We start from the raw sequence: 19,500 nt of genomic DNA, 5'->3' as shown, positions 1-19,500 counted from the left end.
GGCAATGTGAAAGAAGGTTGTTTAAATTATTTGAAAATGTGTTTTGAAAAAACAACAACAACGCATGTACATAAGTATTCACTGCCTATGTTCAATACTTTGTTGAAGCACCTTTGGGACTCATTACAGCCTCAAGTCTTTTTGAGTATAATGCTACAAGCTTGGCTCACCTATTCATGGGCAGTTTCTCCCATTCTTCTGCAGAACCTCTCAACCTCCATCAGCTTAGATGGTAAGCATCAGTTCATGGCCTTTTTCAGATCACTCCAGAGATGTTCAATTGCATTCAAGTCTGGCTGGTTGTCCTGTAGCCACTTCTTTGTTATCCTGTGTGCTTAGGTTCATTGCCTTGTTGGAAGATGAACCTTCAGCCCAGTCTGACGCCCAGAGTGGTCTGGAGAAGGTTTTCATCAAGGATGTCTCTGTACACAGCTGCATTCATCTTTCAATGGTTCCTGACTAGTTTTCCAGTTCCTGTTGCTGAAAAGCATCCCCACAGCATGCTCTCACCACCACGCTTCACTGTAGGGATGGTATTGGCCAGGTGATGAGCAGTGCCTGTTTCCTCCAGACATAACGCTTGCTATTCAAGGCAAAGAGTTCAATCTTTGTTACATCAGATCAGAAACATGAAAACTTTGAGTTTGAAAATTCCTTACGGTACATTTCAGAGTTGTAAAATTGTCTTGGGTATGTATATAATCAAAGACGTTTTTTTTTCTCTTAAAAGCAGGACTCCACTAAAATAGTTTAATTTAATCAATCAGTTGGACCAAAGGAACAGAGGGCGACTAAAATAGAACTGTTTAACACATAGATTACTGATTAGTATCAATAAATATGGATAAGACGGGGTGTGGGTCAAAGGACAACATCTGAGTCAGGAGCACTGGCTGTACTAAGAGCACTTGTTGGTTACTATCTCTTAAAAGAATACTACATTCAATCAGATACTGCCCTTGTCTTGCATCAAACTTGAAGTGATGAAATCAACTTTGGTCTAAACTGCACATTTTAACAGCAGCTTTTAATACATGTTAAATGACTTGAATGTTTTTTGTTTGTTTGTTGTTGTTTTTAAATCAGTCTATATTTATCAGAATTAACCTACAAAGGGAATTACTGAGCTGAGGATGTGAAAGCCAAAGGATCGGTAACGAGCAAGCAATAAAGGCAACAATGTTGGTGAAATATCTCCATCTGCTGTTAGGTGACAATATCACACACAGGTTTGGATCGGTTCACTTTCTCCAAGACATGATTGGATATGTTGTAGATAAAACAGGTTATCCTTGTTGTATTACACATAAGCTAATATGCAATTCAAAAATTCATAATAATTAATAACTGAAATACTACTATGGAAGTGTCGGTAAATCATGTTTTTATTGTAATGCTCGACGTTCATAACGAGACAGTTAAGCAACAAAGCAAATAATTAATTGGAACAATGTAAACTTTCTGCCACACTTCATAATTCACAGACAGACAGACGGACACACTGTACACAATTGTCATAAGAACACATAAGGCACACACACACATATACACTATTAACATAGCACACCAGGTGCAGAGCTTAAGACGGCAGTAACTTCAGTTAAGTGGATGCTTGATGAGGCATTTTATTTTTGTTTTCTAATTAGAAGCTACCAGACAAGCTCACATACAAATGGGATCCTTAACATGACCTGTGATTTAGAATAGCAACAATTATTATGACTGCATTCAGTAGTTACTTCAATAACTTAATTCAAGAAGAAATGTCGGGCAGTACAGAAGGTCGACACAGTCAACTAAAACACAGAAGTGGAATAAAAAAGTGAGAAATTACATTTAAGAAGTGCTTTTACTTGAAAATACTGTTATTTTAAGAAGAGAGGGAGAGAGTTTACATTAGTACGGTTAAAGTTATTTGACTGGCTCCAATGGACCTGAAAGATATTTGTGTACTTTAGGAAGGGTTCATAAAGTAGTGCGTTAACTAGTGTGTTAAAACAATTGGCAACATATTTTACGATACTGTGTTCTTGGCTGGCAATGTGTGGAAGACTTGTGCAAAGCATTTGCTCAATATGCAGGATTGACAGATTTTTAAAAGGGCGTGGCTGGAGAGTCGCGGCGCGGTCAAATGGCCGCGCAGTTTCAGGGACCGCAGCATTTCCCTTATAGCCCGTTATCGCCTCATGGCTAACCCTAACCCTAACCTTAACCCTAACCCTAACCTTAACCCTAACCTTAACCCGGCGCGGTCTAAAACGGCGCTAAAACGCGGTCAAAGAGTGGCGCAGTTTCAGGAGCTGCGGCACTGCAGACACTCCCTTTTTAAAAAGGGGTAAATCCCTCATTTAAAGATGTGTATTTGAAGCATTTTAACTCATCTACTTGATAATGCTTGCTGTTTTTTATTGATTATGAGTATATAAGTACAAGGAATTTATTTGTATTCATTGTGATTTGTCTGTTGGCCATTAGCTCTACTTTTTTATGATCACAGTGTCTACATACAGTATCGTGTAGTCTCTCTCCCTCTCCATGCTCAACCTCCACTAATAAATATGATCCCACACCACGCACTCACATGGGGCATTCTCCTCTGAATGAGCCTTTCTACAGGACTGTCCCAGGAGCACGTCCCCATCGCATCGATTTGGAGACTTGCCTCTTAAACCAGTGAGGCCCTTCTCTCCTCCGGTGTCTCCTCTAATATCTGCAGCAGAAGGTCATAAAGGGGCTTTGCTATGATGCGGTACCCAGAAGATGTTAGATGGAGGAAGTCAAACATGTGCTGTATGCTGATGGTCCCATCAGAGTGGACCAGCTCTTTGCTGACGTCAAGGAACAGAGCCTGTGGTATTCGGGGAAGCCATGAGCGCAAAAAACTGTTAACAGTCGCATTCTTCTCCCTCAGCAGGTTTGACCGTTCTCCTCGCGGCAGCAGACCCTGAAGATGACGAAGAATATACTGTTACAGAACTCCATTATACATAAATAATGTGAGTTAGCAAAGTAAAGTAAAAATGGATGCATGTGTAATTATTAATAATAGGATTGAATCTTACCAGCACAATTATCTTAGCCTTGGGTAGACGAGTTGCAAGAAGTTGTGCAATGGCCGTTACTCCTCCAGCCACTTGCTCCGCTGTGTGCTCATGATTGTTGGTTCCTACCCACAGCACAACCACCTGAGCAAGACCAGACATCCATATTAATCCACAAAAAGCTACAACTGCAGTCAATACAAAACTGTTCAACAATAACAGCAAAAAAGAAAAAACACCCATAAATAAACAAAGTCTTACTTTAGGCCTTATATTCTCCAGCTCCCCATTCTGCAGCCTCCACAGCACATTACAAGTGGTGTCCCCTCCTATGCCAAAGTTTATAGCATGGAGAGGAGAGAAGAACTCCCTCCAGATCTGTGAACCAAAATAAGCATTCATTGTCGAGTTGTGAAATAGTTGCAATAACTATAGGGCAACAAGGTAGATGTCATGCAAACACTAAGATACATCAGATTTGTATGATATGAGAGGATGCTTACTTACATCATATTGCTGCATTAACTGAACCATTGAATCACCAATGAACAACACATCTGGCTCTGCATCCTTACACTCCTGTGCAAACCGTATATGCTGTAAAAGAAAACCACAAAGAATCAATTCGCTATTGTATACACCAATAACAATGATATATCTATATAACAAGGTAAGGTGTAAATCAGGCACAAGATCAAAGACAACATTGTGTGGAAAGTTGTCTTGGCAATAGGATAATACTCATAAGCCTGTCTCTAAGCCTTAACCCATAAGAATGTCTGGTGCACCATCGGAGTTAGCTAAGCAGACTGTTACGGTTTATTAGCTTTGCAGGATTAATTGAGCATTGACCTACTATGAGGCTACTAAACAGGAAAAGGTGATAAGACTTGAAGTTCCAGCATATCCTGACCATCATATTCACATCATAGCTTTTACAAGTCATTTTTCATTGTTGGAATTTACATATTTTGTCATTTTTTTACATGCTAAGCAATTCAATCCAACAAAGTTCACTGCAAAATCAGATTTATGACATTGCTAGTTGTGGCATTGCTTATGTGCATTATTGACTGGGGATAAAACAAACCAAAATATTTTTATTGCGACAAAAAGAGAACGCAATAATCGTTTTTGCTACATTTGGTATACCAGTAATTGCAATATCAACAACAAAGCTAATTGCCATTATACCATCAGATGTTGCAGAAAAAATATACTAATATGCACAATATTATTTTGTAGATGATTCTTATTTTCACTTATAGCAATCATTTTTTGTTTAAACATGGAACTTATTCATAATACTAACTTATAATAATTCATATCCATAATATTTCTTCACTGTCCGCAATTTTAGCAATTGTCGTGATATTGTCGATAATCAAATATTATTTTGGTCATGATAATTGGGACACAAAAATTCAATATCGTCCTAAGCCTAACTAACGTTGTATCAAGATTATTTTACAATAATAACCAACCTGTGAAATCCATCTTTCATCTCCCTGCACATCCTCCACAGGCTTTGGCAGTGCAGCAGGGTTCTCATCACCACTCATCCTAAAACAGACGTAATGAAGATACTACTGCAGCAGTAAGATAACCATGTTGTAGGCCTATTTTCAGAAGACATAAACAGGCCTACAAAGCCTGCTGTGTAGCCTGACCATAGTCAGTTCAATTCAATCATTGGATGTCAGACATTAGCCTTTAGCTTGCATGTTTATCACAACATCTATGACACTTAGCTAGCATTTGACACGCCCGTGCTTCGCTAAACTGTATTATATAAACTGAACGTGTACCTGTGTGCGTCCTGCGCTGTCTTCACTTTTCTCTGTGGTCTTACAATATATCTTTTTACAGTTGCTCCCTTCAAATGTCAACAAAAGGTGTGTCAATAGGCACAGAGACAGAGGCGACCACAGGGTTATAATATAGGCTAGAGGGATCAAGGCTCTGTTGCTGTTGCGTTCACGGCGGCCATCTTGTGAGTGGAGAAAGAGCTCAATTCTAACCGCAAATAACGTCAAAGCAGGGCGATAAAAAGTGAAAATATATTATATAGTTGTGGTCCTAACGACGCAGAGAACTCTACATGTGTCTTTCAGGACATTGTTTCGCTAAATTATGAAAATGTGTGTTTGTCACTAACACCATTCTGTTTATTATTATTATGTTCATTTCATGACCATTTTATTATAAATGAAGAATTTGAGTTTGAAAAAAGTAGTTTAAAAAGTAGTTATTACAAAATGACGGTTCTTTAGTAGAATTTTCCACCTCAACATGGCCGAGACGAGACGTCGGTTACTATAGGTTACCATGGCGATGTTCTCTCTAGTCTATGTTATAAACCAACGCCGGAGAGCGCTGGGAAGTTTAGTCCAGAGTTTAGTCTGTCAGGCTATAATTTCACCCCAAAATAACGTTTTACTGTTGTAGAACGTATCTTTGTAACATAGGATAATTATTGCATAGGACAAAAGCAATAATCACGGATATGATATTAAAATAAGCAGTTATTTTGATTTGTATGGAATGCCATATAATAAAAACACAGTTCAAAACAAATTCAAAACCTACACTTTCTTCGTCTCTTTACAGAACAGTTCTGCCTTTCTATCTATATATTATCTATACATCTATATAATTTTTAACTTTCCTTTTGCTTCTCATACCGTTTTCTATTGCACAGCTGGAGTAAGTATGTGACTCCCCCACAACAATCTAAAGAACCAGACGCCACTAGATGGAGCCATTCATTTGCATTTCCGATAAAATAGTCCCTGAAGTGAGGGCCATTGCTCTAAAGTACAACATAAACCTTTGAGTCTTAAGTGACGGTAAGATTGGCTGTACCGGAGTAAACGCTGCTGATTTGCACGAGCCACGGGCCCGAGGGGCAGGTGAACGGGTTCTGCGAGACTTGACAGAGCCGTAGACGCCGCCCATCTCTGTGCCCAAGGTGTGTGCGTCCAGTGACTCACTTTTCCTCTACTTCTAACGCATTTTTAACCCCTTTAGTTGAGCCAAGCCACGGTGACATTTTGGTATATGAAGACTGCTGGGTGTTTCATGTGACCCCGCTCATCTGACAGGCAGCATCCATGTTGAGCGCGGTGTTTCGCATATGTCTGTGTGTGCTGGGAGGGCTTGCGGTGCCAGGTGAGTGAACAGCAGCAGCTTCCTGGAAAGAGAGAGAGACATTCTTTTCTACCAACACAACCCTTCTTCCCTGTTTAAAGCGGGTATATCACAGCACCTCGAGCATAGTCTGTCTGCCTATCGACCTTTGACCCGTCAGGAGTGTTTATTTGACTTTGGCCCCATACCACAGGTGAACTTGTAGTCTATTGATTTCGGCCTACTGTATTATGCATGTGGTTAGTTACACGTGACCTACATGTTGATATAATGAATGGTCGAAATGTCTGATGGAGGAAGTAGCATTTTCCCAATTGGTTCAAGCATTGGTTACATTTTTAATCAGTTAAAAAGACAATTCACATAAAAAAATAAGGGTAATGGTAGTGTCCCTGATTCACCCATTAGAAGGGGGGAAAGGTCAGGTGAAGTTTCCTGTAATGGTGGAATGCATTGTGGTTTTTTGTTCTTAAAGTTCCCGTCTTTCTCACAGTGAAGACCGGATTCTTGTTCTGGCTACAAATGCTGTGTGTGTCTGATAAGCAACTCTGTGGAGATAACATGGACTGTCACTGAGTTGGTGGTAGCAAAGTTTGTTTGAGATTTCCAGGTTTATATGAGGGATATTCAAGATACTCACTACAACACTATAGTTGACAGCATAATAATGTTTTAAATTGAGCCTAAACATGGCTGAAAATCTGTTGTTTTCCACAGGAGTTCGACATGTCTGTTGTATTGAAATCATCACACCAGCGGAAGTGGAGGGGGTCAATGGGACAGATGTGAAACTGAAGTGCACTTTCAGCTCCACCTCTCCAGTGTTACTGCAGTCTGTAACCGTGTCATGGAACTTCCGCCCCCTAGTGCCCGGCCCAGATGAGTCGGTGAGTGAACATGTCATTGTCACCAGACTACAAGTATTTCGCTTGTCAAGCCTCTCAAAGTCAGCTTGTAGTTTTACATATGGCTGTTGGATCATTTTGTATGTTATTTATTGATTTTTGGTGTGTGTCAGGTCTTTTATTTTGACAAGGAGCCATATCCCGCTGATCAAGGGCGTTTCAAAGGCCATGTGCTTTGGTCTGGGGACATCCTGAGGAAAGATGCCTCCATCACGCTGCAGGATGTACTTCCAACCTTCAATGGCACCTACATCTGCCAGGTCCGCAACAGGCCAGACGTGCACGGCAGCAACGGAGAGCTCGCCCTCAGAGTGGTGGACAAAGGTGTGGCCACGCCGTTCCTTCCTTTTCCCTGCTAATACTCTGTAGAAGTATTCCTTATTTTTGGACAACATGCAAGGGCCGCTTGGTTTAAACCGTATGACTCAAAATGTATTTAGATTCTGATCACACTAAAGGAAACATAGCTAGGGTCTGGCTCATCTGCAAAAGCACATAGCAGTTGTTTTCAAATAAATACTCAAAAACCAACCAGACAAAACCTTCCATTTAGTTATGCTCTTCTATCTGAGCCTGCTTCCTCAGATTTTGCACTCTCAACATGTAAATGTATATGTGTATACTTATGTGCGTCATTGCTTGTTTGTCCCAGTGTCCCTCTCTCAGATCAGCATGTTGGCCATAGTTGTGGGCGGTGGGATAGTGCTCATCCTGATCATCCTCAGCATCGTTGTAATGGTGAAGGTCTGCAGGAAAAGGAGAATGAACAGAGACATTGAGATGCACATCCCGGAGGAGCAGTGGAAGGACACTACAGCGTGGTGAGGTTTGCAGTTGGACCGGGACGGGTGCAGTCTGGTGCTGGGCAGGGTGTGCTCTGGTGCAGAAAACACTACAGACCCAAATGAGACTGGACCGTTTCTTTTTACTCAGTTGGTAAATGTGACCATAGTCCATAATCATTTTTATATTTGCTTATACTTACTTTTTACACTTGCTTACTTTTTAAATGTTTAAACTATTTGCTTTCTACGTTAATTTTTTTAAAATCTTTTGGTGGAGATGTAAATAGGGTTTTCACTGAACACTATTTTACTACTATTTATTGAGCACAATTTACACAGCATATTCTTAAGTACTATGTATTAACCACTTAAAATGCTAAAACGCTAAAAATGCAATCTAATTGTACTATTCAAACCTGATTTGAAAATGTAATGGCATAATGTACTAATTGTGCTGTGATGAATTGTTATTCTTTCAAAATGTTATAAAATGGTGCATTCAGACTTCAGCTAATCCCAAAAAGTGAATTGTGATTTTGCAATGAAATACAAATGTATTAAATTTACGCTCAAACTTGCAGCCTTGAAGTCTGAATGTAATGTTTGGTATTAATCAGCTGTGCTCAGCAGGAGTGAACAGTAGCTTTCCTTCTTGACATATGACGGTCATGCTTCATTTCAAGTAGTTTGTCCTGAGAGACATTCCAAATGTTTTGGCTGACACACTGCCTCTGGTGCATTAGCAAATCTGAGGAGGCCATTCATTTGACATTTATGTCAAAGAAGACAGAAGGGTCTGTGGACAGAAGTGGAGACGATGAGGAAGAGGATGGTGAGGAAGAGGATCATGATGACGGCAATGATGACTAACAGTTTTTTCCCTTTCATTCATTCAAATGACCAACGTCCATAGCAGTGTTTCGACTGGTTTCAGGGCTCAGATGCCAAAAGAAAAGTTTCTCAATGAAAACTATGTCTTAAATCTGTACCTTGTTTTTACACAACCAATAGTGTTTTTTATTATTATATTGAGATAGAACATTAATATACCCTTGCCTATTAAGACATTGCTGGATTAAAATAGAAAGCTGCCTCTTGATTTATTCTCAAGTAGGACTACATGTATGTTTTTGTACCATAATACTGTATATATTGTTTATACAAGAGTTTACATTTTCTTTTTTCAATTCTGCAGCTCTGTGAAACATTTGATAGAATAAACATGTTTTTATAATAGACTACAAGTTTTGTGACATTTTGTAAGTGTGGACATGTGTAAAGTATGCGCCAATATGCTTTCTGTACCATACATGCTTGTGGCTTATGTAGCCTACTTGTCCTAATTTGTCCACATTTTGTTTGTTTGTTGTTAAATTATTAATTTTCAGATATACATAGACATACTCAAAACATACTCAAAATTTCAGCGTGGAAGTATCAATGACTTTAAGAGGCAAACTAGGTTGTCGAACATATAGCTGTTAAGAAATAATGGATAAAATCTTATTTCAACAAAAAACAGCCCCCTCTAGTGGTGATTTTGCGGATATCACACCTCTTACGCCGACACTGGGCTGACTGTGTAGTGCTCATTCTAAATGGACGGGACATGTGTATACATGCATTTTGAACACAATTTAGGTGTGTCAAACAAGCAAAGGAGGTTATGAAAAGGGAGGAGGGAAACACATGGGAATAGATGCGTAGGAAGGCCTTGTTATGATTACCATATTTGGTTAATTTCCCCTCTTGTTTTAACTCTATATTTGTTAATGTTTTGATTAGGATAAACGGGTTGAATGCACGTTGATTGTTCTTTTCATATGGGGCAGCTCTTGAGTTGGCCCAGATAAGAGCTGAGTCTGTGTCCTTGGGTCTTGCTGCAGTACAGCCGATGATGACACCTCTGTCAGCAGCGACCATGTGGTTTTAACACTGCAGTTGCAGGTAAAAGTGATTTATTTACACTTAACTAAAGTAAGAGGGATGCCCAGGGAATAGTTCAAGACTTTCAGTGCGGTAAAATGCTGTTTTGCTTTTCTTTTTTTTTTTTTTTACCAGTTCTGGAAGCGTTCCCACTGCTGCTGCATTGATACCAAAGTGGAGGGGCCAGGAGAGTGGAGCAGTGGGCCCATAGCAGGAAGCAGCTTTCTCTTTGTAAGAGCTCTGAATCTACCAAAATAGCAGCAGTTTTGCTTTTACACATTCAAATCCAAATAACCAGAAATAAGGCGATCACAATTTTTCAAAGTTAAAAGTCAGCTGTCCACCTACTCAAAGTGTGTCCTCTTCCTCCATCACTTTTTTACTACCTTATCATTAACCTTCAAACCTTAACATGGACTATATTAACAAAATAAAGACATACACAATGACAAGGAGCAGACAATGCAGCTTTGTGTTGATTTTAAGTTTGCAACAAGGGATGACAATTGGTGGCATTAAATTGGCAATGAAATTCACTAATCAATATAATAAGCAGTTCCTCTAATGTCTTGCAGTGAATAGTGCTGATGTTGTAATGGGAAAAGGAGCTGTCCTGGGAATAAAATGATGTGTGTGCAATCTTGGTGCTGCATCAATACAAGGCTTCACACTATACTTCATGGTAGACATGACAATTTGATCTTTGAAGTATTGTAGGGACCCCTGTATTCTGCAGTGCTTTTGAAAAGTAAATGCATAAAAAACGAAATAGAGCAGGGACTTAGAGTTATACAACCTTTTAAGGATATACACTTGAACCGGTCAGTTGAAGAAAAAAAAAATGCCTTGACTGAGACTCAGTAGTTTTATTGTACTTGTGAATGAATCCTTTTATAACTCTGCATTACAGCCACCAACCCTGCACTGCAGAACTTTGTCTTGATCTTCACTGATAACATTGGCAAGAGTGCATGAGTCTGCATATGCACCCCATGCCAGCAGAACAACAAGGGGAGGGTGCAAGGAGTTAAAGCGAATGAATGGTCCAGGTAAGGGGGGGAGTGAGGAGAGGTGGCACACGGCCAGGAAGAGAGAGGATGGGGAAAAGTTGAGGGATGAGCCAGAGGGACAGACATGTAACAAGGAACAAGGAACCTAGACAGAGCTTTGTTTATTTGAAAACTAACTGTACTGATCATCTTTTGTATTTTTCTGTACAGTTGACTTCATTTTTTGTCCTGTTTAGTCATACTTCATTCCTTTGACCGACTCTGAGCCTGGCCAAAGCTGCAATGTGGCTGTCGCTGCAGTGAAAGTGCTGCTGGACTCTCCTTGAGTGAACCCTGACAGTGCACAGTAAGCGTTTGGCTCCAGCACTGTCCGAGCCACTGCAGCCTTTTAACGGGACACTGCTGAAGAAGGGTGTGTGTGAAAATACAGTCTCAGATCTGTCCATAGTTTTTCCTCCTCTTGCTTTTATCTAATGCTTTTTTGTGTCTGACGGTTTACAAAAGGTGCAACATTGGAGCCACGAGTCCGAGCAGTGCAGAAGGGACATAAAGTTGTGCTAATAGTCTGACATTACCCATCTCGGACTGGATCTCACACCTGTTCTGGAGCTGATCTGGCTGCCATGGAGGTCCGGTGGACTGGGGATGAATCCCCGAGGCTGGGCTCTCCATCCACAGCAGTCAGTGTCATCCTGTCTGCTCTGTTTGGTAACGTATACCTCCTGCATGTGGCACATATAATTACATGTAGATGTGTTTGGAAAGTAAAAAGAAAATTGTCAATGGTTCATACATTTGTTTTAACTATACTATTGCCTAGAAAGCACACACACATCTTGTCTTAGATGGTAATAAGAATGGATATTAATGATTAAATTTCGGCAAAAATACTTATTTTAGTTGTGAATTTGACACGAGTAACTTTAGCACACACACAGTTACGACATAGTTTTCAAAAGTTGTCTCTAGATGAGAAACCACTACCATTAAACTGTCTTTTCAAAGTGTGCAGTACTCTCGTCTCTAGTGACCTCTTTGTTTATATGAGAGGAGGCAAATATTTTGATGCTGGTTCTTTCCGTGACCTTGACCATTACACAACATGTGCTGCTTTATCACAATACACAACGTGGCTATCTATACAGTATTGTCTATGACAGCAGTTTCTTAATGCTGTTAAATTCAAGACAATGAAGTATAACTTAAATGGATTTCATCAGTCGACCAAATCCAAGGATTTCTCCACGGTGACTTCCTGATGTCCTCTGCACTTCCTGGTGTATAGTTACAGTATCACAGCAGATTTCTCCTTGTGTAATTTACAGAAATGCCATTGCTGTGACTTTGTTATTTCATGTTACGCAGGGACTACATGAAGAGGGGAATCTTTATGACATCATTATATATGGTTACATGTAACAATTACTTGTTGTTATATTTAAAGAATGAATGCAATGTTGGATGTAAACTAAACCTGTCAGTATCACATATTTGATAGTTGTCACCTTGTTGTTTCCTTTAAATTAGGAGTGTGGTCAATTCAGGCACTAGAGATGTCTGTGGGCAAAATCCCATTCCTGGAGGCAGTCAATGGCAGCACTGTCATGCTTCCTTGTACATACTTCAGCTGCATCGGAATTAAAGACCTCTATTTCAACTGGCAGTTCAACGACAATGGCACCATGCAGAAGGTACATTGTTAATATTTTTGTTTTTTGAGACTGGGTTAGCATTTGCCACTATTTTGTGTTGCAGGTGTGTGATTCAGTGATTTCTTCTGAGGGAGTAGTGCCTCAGGTGAAAATATTCAGAGATAGGGTGACGTTTGTGGGGATGAATCGTGAAAACAACATATCCATCCTGTTGTGGAACATTACCTTTGACGATGCTGGTCAGTACACCTGCTTTGGACGCAACCCAAAGGAGAAGGGAAAGAACCACAGTGCCATTTTTAATCTCATTGTGGTGGAAGAGTGTAAGTGACTATAGAGATTGCATTTATTCATATACTATACATGCAAAGGCTAGAACACAAACTCATGGCCATGACTTGTTGGCGTTATTACAGTGATATTCATTATAGCTTATACATAATATTTTAGCCTTTTATTCACATAATACATGATTATTCAAAACTGAAACCGGACTAGTAATGATGATAGTAATTTAGTTGTTTACTTTTATCCACTGTTCCAAACATAACCATCTTGTCTTGGCTGTTGCTTTGCTGCAGTGAGGGTAGTGGACAACACAGTGACCATCATCATTGCCTCATGTGTCGGTGGAGCCATCGCGCTGTTAATGGGCTTCATGCTGATCAAGAACTTCACACTCTTTGTTCTTGCCAAACTTGAGGAGAAAAAGTGAGTTAATCAAATAAGAAACTGTTTCCTTCTGTTACATCAGAATATGGCGCTTGCGCTTGACGGAAACTGACACTGGCTCAGTTTCATACATTACCGTAATTGATTTAATGAGCTAGGGTCATGTGTCTTCTTAAACTTCCATATTTGTAGAGGAACTGACTTTCTTTTTTATGTCCCTTGCCACAGTAAGGAGTGCCTTGTAACGTCATCAGGGATTGACAACACAGAAAATGGCCTCTCAGGATCCAAAGCTGACTCAAAGCCAACACCAAAAAAGAAATAAGAAAGTGCATGTATGTACACTCATAGAAGTACTGACAACTTTGGACCTTTTTTGCATATTTATACAATGCTCACATGCAACGCAAAAACAGACAAAGCTGGGATCTGAAAAATGAGCCTGACTGTGGCCTTTTTGTCAACAAAATATGCATTGACAATGTAAAAAAAAGTGCTTACCCATCATAAATTATCCACATGATTAGTTAGGTCATTGCCATTAAATGCCCCAATATGGACATGACATGTTTATTAAATCAAATGTAATATTTTATATGAGAAAACGCATATGACTTGTCCAAAGATTCAACCATGGCATTGACATTTGTAAAGTGTAATCTTTATACAATAGCACTTGCCCTGTATGTCACACACTACCATGACTTCTAAAAGTATGTACCCAAACCTGGACAAGTTAAAAGACTGAGAAAGAAAAATATTTTTTTTTTGCTAACTACTGGGATGAGCAATAAATGTGTATTGAACCACCTTATAGTAGAATAGTTAGCTCTACTTAAGTTCTTAGCTAACCCTTTTTCATTTACATTCTCATACAAAACAAAATATTTGAAACCAAATGTTTGACATTTTGTTTAAACATTTGATACATACATACCACACTAAACAGTGTTTTGATGCTTCTCAACAATTCTTCATCCAGTGTTTGAAACTAATCTGCTATAGGTTTTGGTACTGAAAAACCAAATTAACTACCAACAGCTGTAATAAAAGACCCAGATACTGCTGCTTTTAGGATTAATCTAATCTAACAATGCATGTGCAGAACCTCTGGTTTAGTTATTAGAGACGTGAAAAGAGGCTAATATTGTTAGATTTTTTTGCTTCACCCCTGATGATGTCATGGGTGACTAAAGCTATTCATCAGCTACAGATGTTTTATTTTTGATGACACAATATTACTAAATCTAGATTATCTGTCTCCAGCAAAAATCCTACATTTACACTGATTAGTTTGACAATGAATACAGCTACCTTTACTTACAATAAGTGGCTCAATATTGTGATGGGGCATCATCTCAGAGCCACTAGGTATAGGTCAGCTATAAAAAGAGAGTTGGCTTATAGTACAGCCTTTGCCAAATGGTGACAGCTATGTGTGCTGTGAGCATCAAATGTATTAACATCGCGCACACTGAGAACTCTGGAAGCAGATGTTGCACATCTAAGACTATGAATGTCTGTTATTATTACCTCTGGAGGGTGAGATGGAGAGATAAACACTGTGTCTTTGGCAGACTTGAATGTTGGCTGCCTTTGTTGTGGTAGACCTCATGAAGGAAGTCAGTGAGCATTTGTGGGCCTACTGTATAGATGACTGGAAATAATCCTGTTTCTATTTGTGCCTCATGTCTTCCGTAATTTAAATCACTGAAGCAATACTGTATCAAGTGACACTTGAAATGATCAATGTTTTATTTGTGTAGTGGAGTTTGATTGCTTGTTGCCTATAGTGAAGTAAAAACCCTTATAACAGATCCAGATAAAATGTTTGTGTTAACTTTAAAATGTGGCTTTAATGATCTGAGAATTTGCATTTAATTCAGACAGCACACAAAGCCAAACTTTATTGCACACAATTTATTCTACATTTGTTTTGACATGACAACAAGCCAATCTATGCCAATTCAAGCAATCAGCAATATATAGGAATACCTCAAAATCTTTTGGTTGTAAGTTGTAGGATCAGAGGTGGGTAGTACTTAAATAATAAAAATAATATTACCCAAGTACAAAGTCATGATCCAGGTCCAAAAAATGACTTTAGTAAAAGCGAATTTTTGGAAAAAGTACTGAGTGGATGGACATAATATCTAATCTGGTACTTAAATATGTAATAATAGATGGAGAGGTACAATAAACAAAATGTTCAAATTGTTGAATATGGTTACATATTGTTTTTGTCACTACTGATACTAAATAATAGTCCTAATTACTCAAGGATTAAAAACATAAAGTGTCTTAAAACGACTATGTAGATTATATTTTATTTCAAAAGTCACTCAAGTGAATGTACTTGATAGATGTAACTGAGTACTATCCACCTCTGTGTAGGATGTAGGGTTAAAGTGGAACATGGAGAAGCAAGAGTAGAATAATGCCCCTGTCAAGCTTGCAGTGTGCGCGCTTAGTCATAGTGTTACTGCTTACATTACTGCAGTGAAATAAATTGAAATGCTCTGTCTTGCTCTAAAAATGTGTCCCATTTTAGCCTTCATCCATGCATATGAGATCTTGGTCTCTTTACAGACAAATATCTAATAAAGTTTTAAATAATATTTTGTGTGACAGTGTCAAATTCATCAGCTTTGACGCATTTAATTTCATGTTGATACATCATATCACAGATTATCCCTTGCAGACTTTCCTGTTTGTAGTCTATCTGAAGGCATCCACACAAAGGCACCATATCATTAATCTAGTAACTGATGAGTTTTGTGGAAGCTTTCACTTTGTGCCAAATAGTCACTAAATATTTAAGCACAACAGACACAAACACATGATTATGCATGTGTCATTTCCAGGACTCGGATTGAGTTCCCTCACTTCTACCTTGAACAATGAGCGTAGTATTACTTCTGTGCTTGACGTGCGTTAGGGTTATTCTTTCTACCACATCTTCTTCATCCCTGTGTGTCTTCCTCCTTTGTCCGTTTACCCCCCTACCCAGCTTGCCACATTATAAAATAACCACTATTATAATTATAATAATAAGCTAAAATGTAATAAGATTTTTGTATAACAGATTTTGTTTTGTTTGTAATAAAGCACTGTTATTACAGTGCACCTCACTATGCCTCTTTGTTGAGAAAGCACTTAGTTATAAATGTTAGAAAAGTACAGTCATCAGAATGAACAGAGACTGAATAGTATTTCTATAGTTATAGTATTAGCACCCAGTATATCAACTCTCATAAGGTTTGAACGGCAATCTTTGATCCAGGGGCAGGCACCATGGCAGGCATTCTAATATAACATCAGACAACACAAGTTACTGTCATAGTTCACAAGAGACATGAATTGAGAAAGGCCACATATGGTTGGCAACCTTTACCACTCAAAGAGCCAGATATGGACCTATTTTCCACAGTAAAGGAAACACCAGGAGTCACAAAACCCTTTTGACATTTTTAAATGAAATATCACTGCATACAGCGTTTTAATAATTAAATCAAATCAATAAACGACTACAGGGAAAACAAAATTGCGTCACTGCATGAATAAAAAAATATTTTGAACGTAGCATTCAGACATTTCTTTTCTTTGAATTTTCCCTACCTGTGGTTTGAAAAGTTCAAGAAATTGCCACTATCGAGTGTTGCACATTGGCGGATGTGACACATAGTAAGGGCGACATATTTTTTTAATATGTTTTATTTAGATAAAATGTGACAAAAACGTGGCAGAGCAATTAGGGCTATTCCCTCCCAAGAAGGAAATTGTGGGTTCGATCCCCATGTTTCCATGGGTTCTCTCTGGGTTCTGCTCATTCATTATTTTCTAAAGCCACAGGGAGCCGCCGCATCAGCTGAATGAAAGAGCCGCATGTGGCTCCGGAGCCACGTGTTGCAGACCACATACAATGGGCCAACTCTCCATTATCAAAGAAAATGAAAACACTGGCCCCTCATGGTGATGTGCGTGCACAAAAAAATATGCCTTTGGTGTTTGAAAGTGGAATTAATTTTGAGTAGTTTTTAATAAAATGGTGGAAGTAAAAATGGCGTTTATGTTGAAAGTGCAATAACATTGTGAGTTCAATAGGGGGCGCTCTGCCTTTGAGGCTTCACGACGTGTCTTGCTTGATTTCTCTTATATTCCCTTTACAGGTATATGGTTTCGCTGTACGATAGTAAAACTAACCTCATGTTTTGTACCCAATGTATGCATTTGTAAAACAGTTCATATTAATGTAATGACCTAAGATATATTTAAACTGTTGTTTCAAAGCCATGAGCTCTGCTCGCTAGGTCACAGAATTAATATTAGCTCCTTGTTGCGATCCAATATTATGATCCGTGTTATTTGCCAAAGACTGTATATGACATATGGGGTCAAATGTGATGATGATAGTTATTCTATATAGCTATTGTTTCTAGTTGTTACAGCTTTTAGCTGAATTCTATTCACCTTATTCCGTACATTTTAATGAGCGCTGCCTTCCAATTTAATCCTCCTTTCCACCGAAGCTAAAAATCAATTATTGATGTTTTTCAACAGAGAAAAAGATCAAGGCAATAAAACCACAAAACCTAACTTTGTTAAAGCTGTAGATGGCCTGACGGCCGAACATAATTGCGTTCTATGAGAAAAATGCTTTCTGGACTGTTCCAATGGGCTGGTAACTTGTCCAACTCACGATAGGTTTAAACTAGCAACACTCTACCCAGATATTTGAATAGATCCATGGTTCGTGATGTCACACACTCGTTGCTACTGCCTCTTGAGATGGGCAAAAGGTATCTAGCCCAGTTGTGGCTAGAAATGGATTAATGTGGTCAAAAATGACCTGTGTACTTACAGAAATCACTCCAGACTGAGTGGTGAGGTGTTTGTTTCAGGTCGTAAGCAGCTGGCTAATGCTAGTTTACACCATGTGCTAATAAACTTAAGTGTACTTGCAGACAGTTTTAACAAGCCTAATTTCAACAGCATGAGGTGATATCTTCAAAATGGCGATGGCAACAAATAAGTTAAGTGACTGGAACCGATGGATAGACATATATTGCCCTTCAATTTTGCTTAAGCTTTTGAATTTGTAGGAAACTTTCCCTAAAAGTTTTAATCTAGGATATAATCTCACTCCCAGCTAAAGGTGACTTAACCGACTGACCCAGCCATCAACTGCAGCTGTTGTGGAGAAGTGAAGAAACAGCAGCACCAAGTTTCAACACACTTACTTAAAATCTATCTTTTAGAGCCTGTGTTTCAGTATCAGCAGAACCACAACCACTGCCTCCAACAAAGGATTCAGCAGCAGCAGCCCCACCAGCTTCAGGCCCAACATTAGTTCCTTCTCCCCTGGGGTCTGCGTCACAGGGCTCATGCCCTCAGACCACCCCTGGGTCCTCCCTGCAACATCTACTCCCACTACAGAATCCTCACTCTCTTTTTTATCTTTTCATCTCCACTTTCACCCAGGGGTCTTCCCAGGCATCTTGAATGATGGTTCCACTCACATATAATATAGCAAGATCAAGAGTTCTAATGTCAACAATGAACGCTTCCACAAACTTTGTCACACAGGTGTTTCCACACTTTAGCTACAACCCCCCCACCTATCTCCCCTCACCTTTCACCTAGTCCAACACCCAAATGCCCCTCGCTCTCCACCCTCACCTTTCACCTGGTCCACCACTAAAACTTCCCCCGGCTGTCCCCTCTCGCCTTCCCAAACTCTTCTCTCTTACCACTCAGCTTTTATCCAAACTCCCTCCTGCTCGCACTCCCCCGTCCATCCCTAGAGCCGTTAGCTCCCATAGATAGGATGTACTGGGTCTCAGCGTTGCTGGGACTAAAGCTCAAATGAACAGCTTCCCCTAGTGCTATCTCTGTAGTCAGATCACACAAATGGGAAAAAAGACGGCCAGTTAGGCTGCCCAATCTGAGAAGTTGAATAAATATTCCCTGTGAAAAGATCCAGTCTCACTGAAACTATTTTGAATCTTGCTGTGCTCAATGTCAAGCTCCTTATCTAACAAATCAATTTCAATCTTGATTTGATGTTTTTTAATTGAAGCATAGCTTGACAAAAAAGACGGGAAATGTAGTTCTAATAGAATCTTCTCCACCCAAATTTAAGTTTAAAGCTGAAACACAAGATAACAAAAAGGGTGGAGGTGTCTGTGCAGTTTTTAGATATAAAATAATTACCCACAGGTTGTCTTTTGGATGTTTTCATCATTTGAGTATGTATCCTTTAGAATGGAGTTAAAATAGTTGCTATCCATACTCTTTGTTGTTTTATACAAGCCTCCCCAGCCTTTTGGAGTGACAGGGCCACTCCTGAAGACCTTCTA

General features: G+C 39.3%; 3 protein-coding genes across 4 annotated transcripts; 2 read left to right on the top strand and 1 right to left on the bottom strand.

Moving 5' to 3' along the window:
* Positions 1-1,367: 1,367 nt before the first annotated feature.
* Positions 1,368-5,019, bottom strand: pafah1b2 (platelet-activating factor acetylhydrolase 1b, catalytic subunit 2). Its single transcript, XM_072446402.1, has 6 exons — positions 4,850-5,019; positions 4,526-4,604; positions 3,549-3,638; positions 3,303-3,419; positions 3,063-3,185; positions 1,368-2,944 (listed from the first exon to the last, which is right to left on the bottom strand). Exons 2-6 carry the CDS (start codon positions 4,601-4,603, stop codon positions 2,666-2,668), a joined length of 687 nt encoding a protein of 228 aa, XP_072302503.1. The 5' UTR covers position 4,604; positions 4,850-5,019; the 3' UTR covers positions 1,368-2,665.
* A 1,047-nt stretch (positions 5,020-6,066) lies between these two features.
* Positions 6,067-9,119, top strand: mpzl2b (myelin protein zero-like 2b). Its single transcript, XM_072446400.1, has 5 exons — positions 6,067-6,212; positions 6,909-7,078; positions 7,210-7,420; positions 7,749-7,917; positions 8,625-9,119. The coding sequence occupies exons 1-5, from the start codon at positions 6,155-6,157 to the stop codon at positions 8,749-8,751; spliced, it is 735 nt and encodes a 244-aa protein (XP_072302501.1). The 5' UTR covers positions 6,067-6,154; the 3' UTR covers positions 8,752-9,119.
* A 1,586-nt stretch (positions 9,120-10,705) lies between these two features.
* Positions 10,706-15,757, top strand: scn4bb (sodium channel, voltage-gated, type IV, beta b). 2 transcript variants are annotated; one of them, XM_072446399.1, is made up of 6 exons: positions 10,706-11,229; positions 11,322-11,525; positions 12,345-12,508; positions 12,573-12,792; positions 13,051-13,180; positions 13,370-15,757. In XM_072446399.1, the coding sequence occupies exons 2-6, from the start codon at positions 11,441-11,443 to the stop codon at positions 13,464-13,466; spliced, it is 696 nt and encodes a 231-aa protein (XP_072302500.1). In that variant the 5' UTR covers positions 10,706-11,229; positions 11,322-11,440; the 3' UTR covers positions 13,467-15,757. The 2 variants fall into 2 exon arrangements, with proteins under 2 accessions (XP_072302500.1, XP_072302499.1); XM_072446398.1 differs by lacking the exon at positions 10,706-11,229 and having other exon boundaries at positions 11,291-11,525.
* Positions 15,758-19,500: the final 3,743 nt, after the last annotated feature.

The sequence above is a fragment of the Eucyclogobius newberryi genome, unplaced genomic scaffold (genome assembly GCF_026437365.1).
Source record: "Eucyclogobius newberryi isolate DKJ021-1_F unplaced genomic scaffold, fEucNew1.0.hap1 SCAF_15, whole genome shotgun sequence".
Lineage (NCBI taxonomy): Eukaryota > Metazoa > Chordata > Actinopteri > Gobiiformes > Gobiidae > Eucyclogobius > Eucyclogobius newberryi.
The sequence above is the reverse complement of the archived record's forward strand: the minus strand, read 5'-3'. Positions and strand labels throughout refer to the sequence as shown.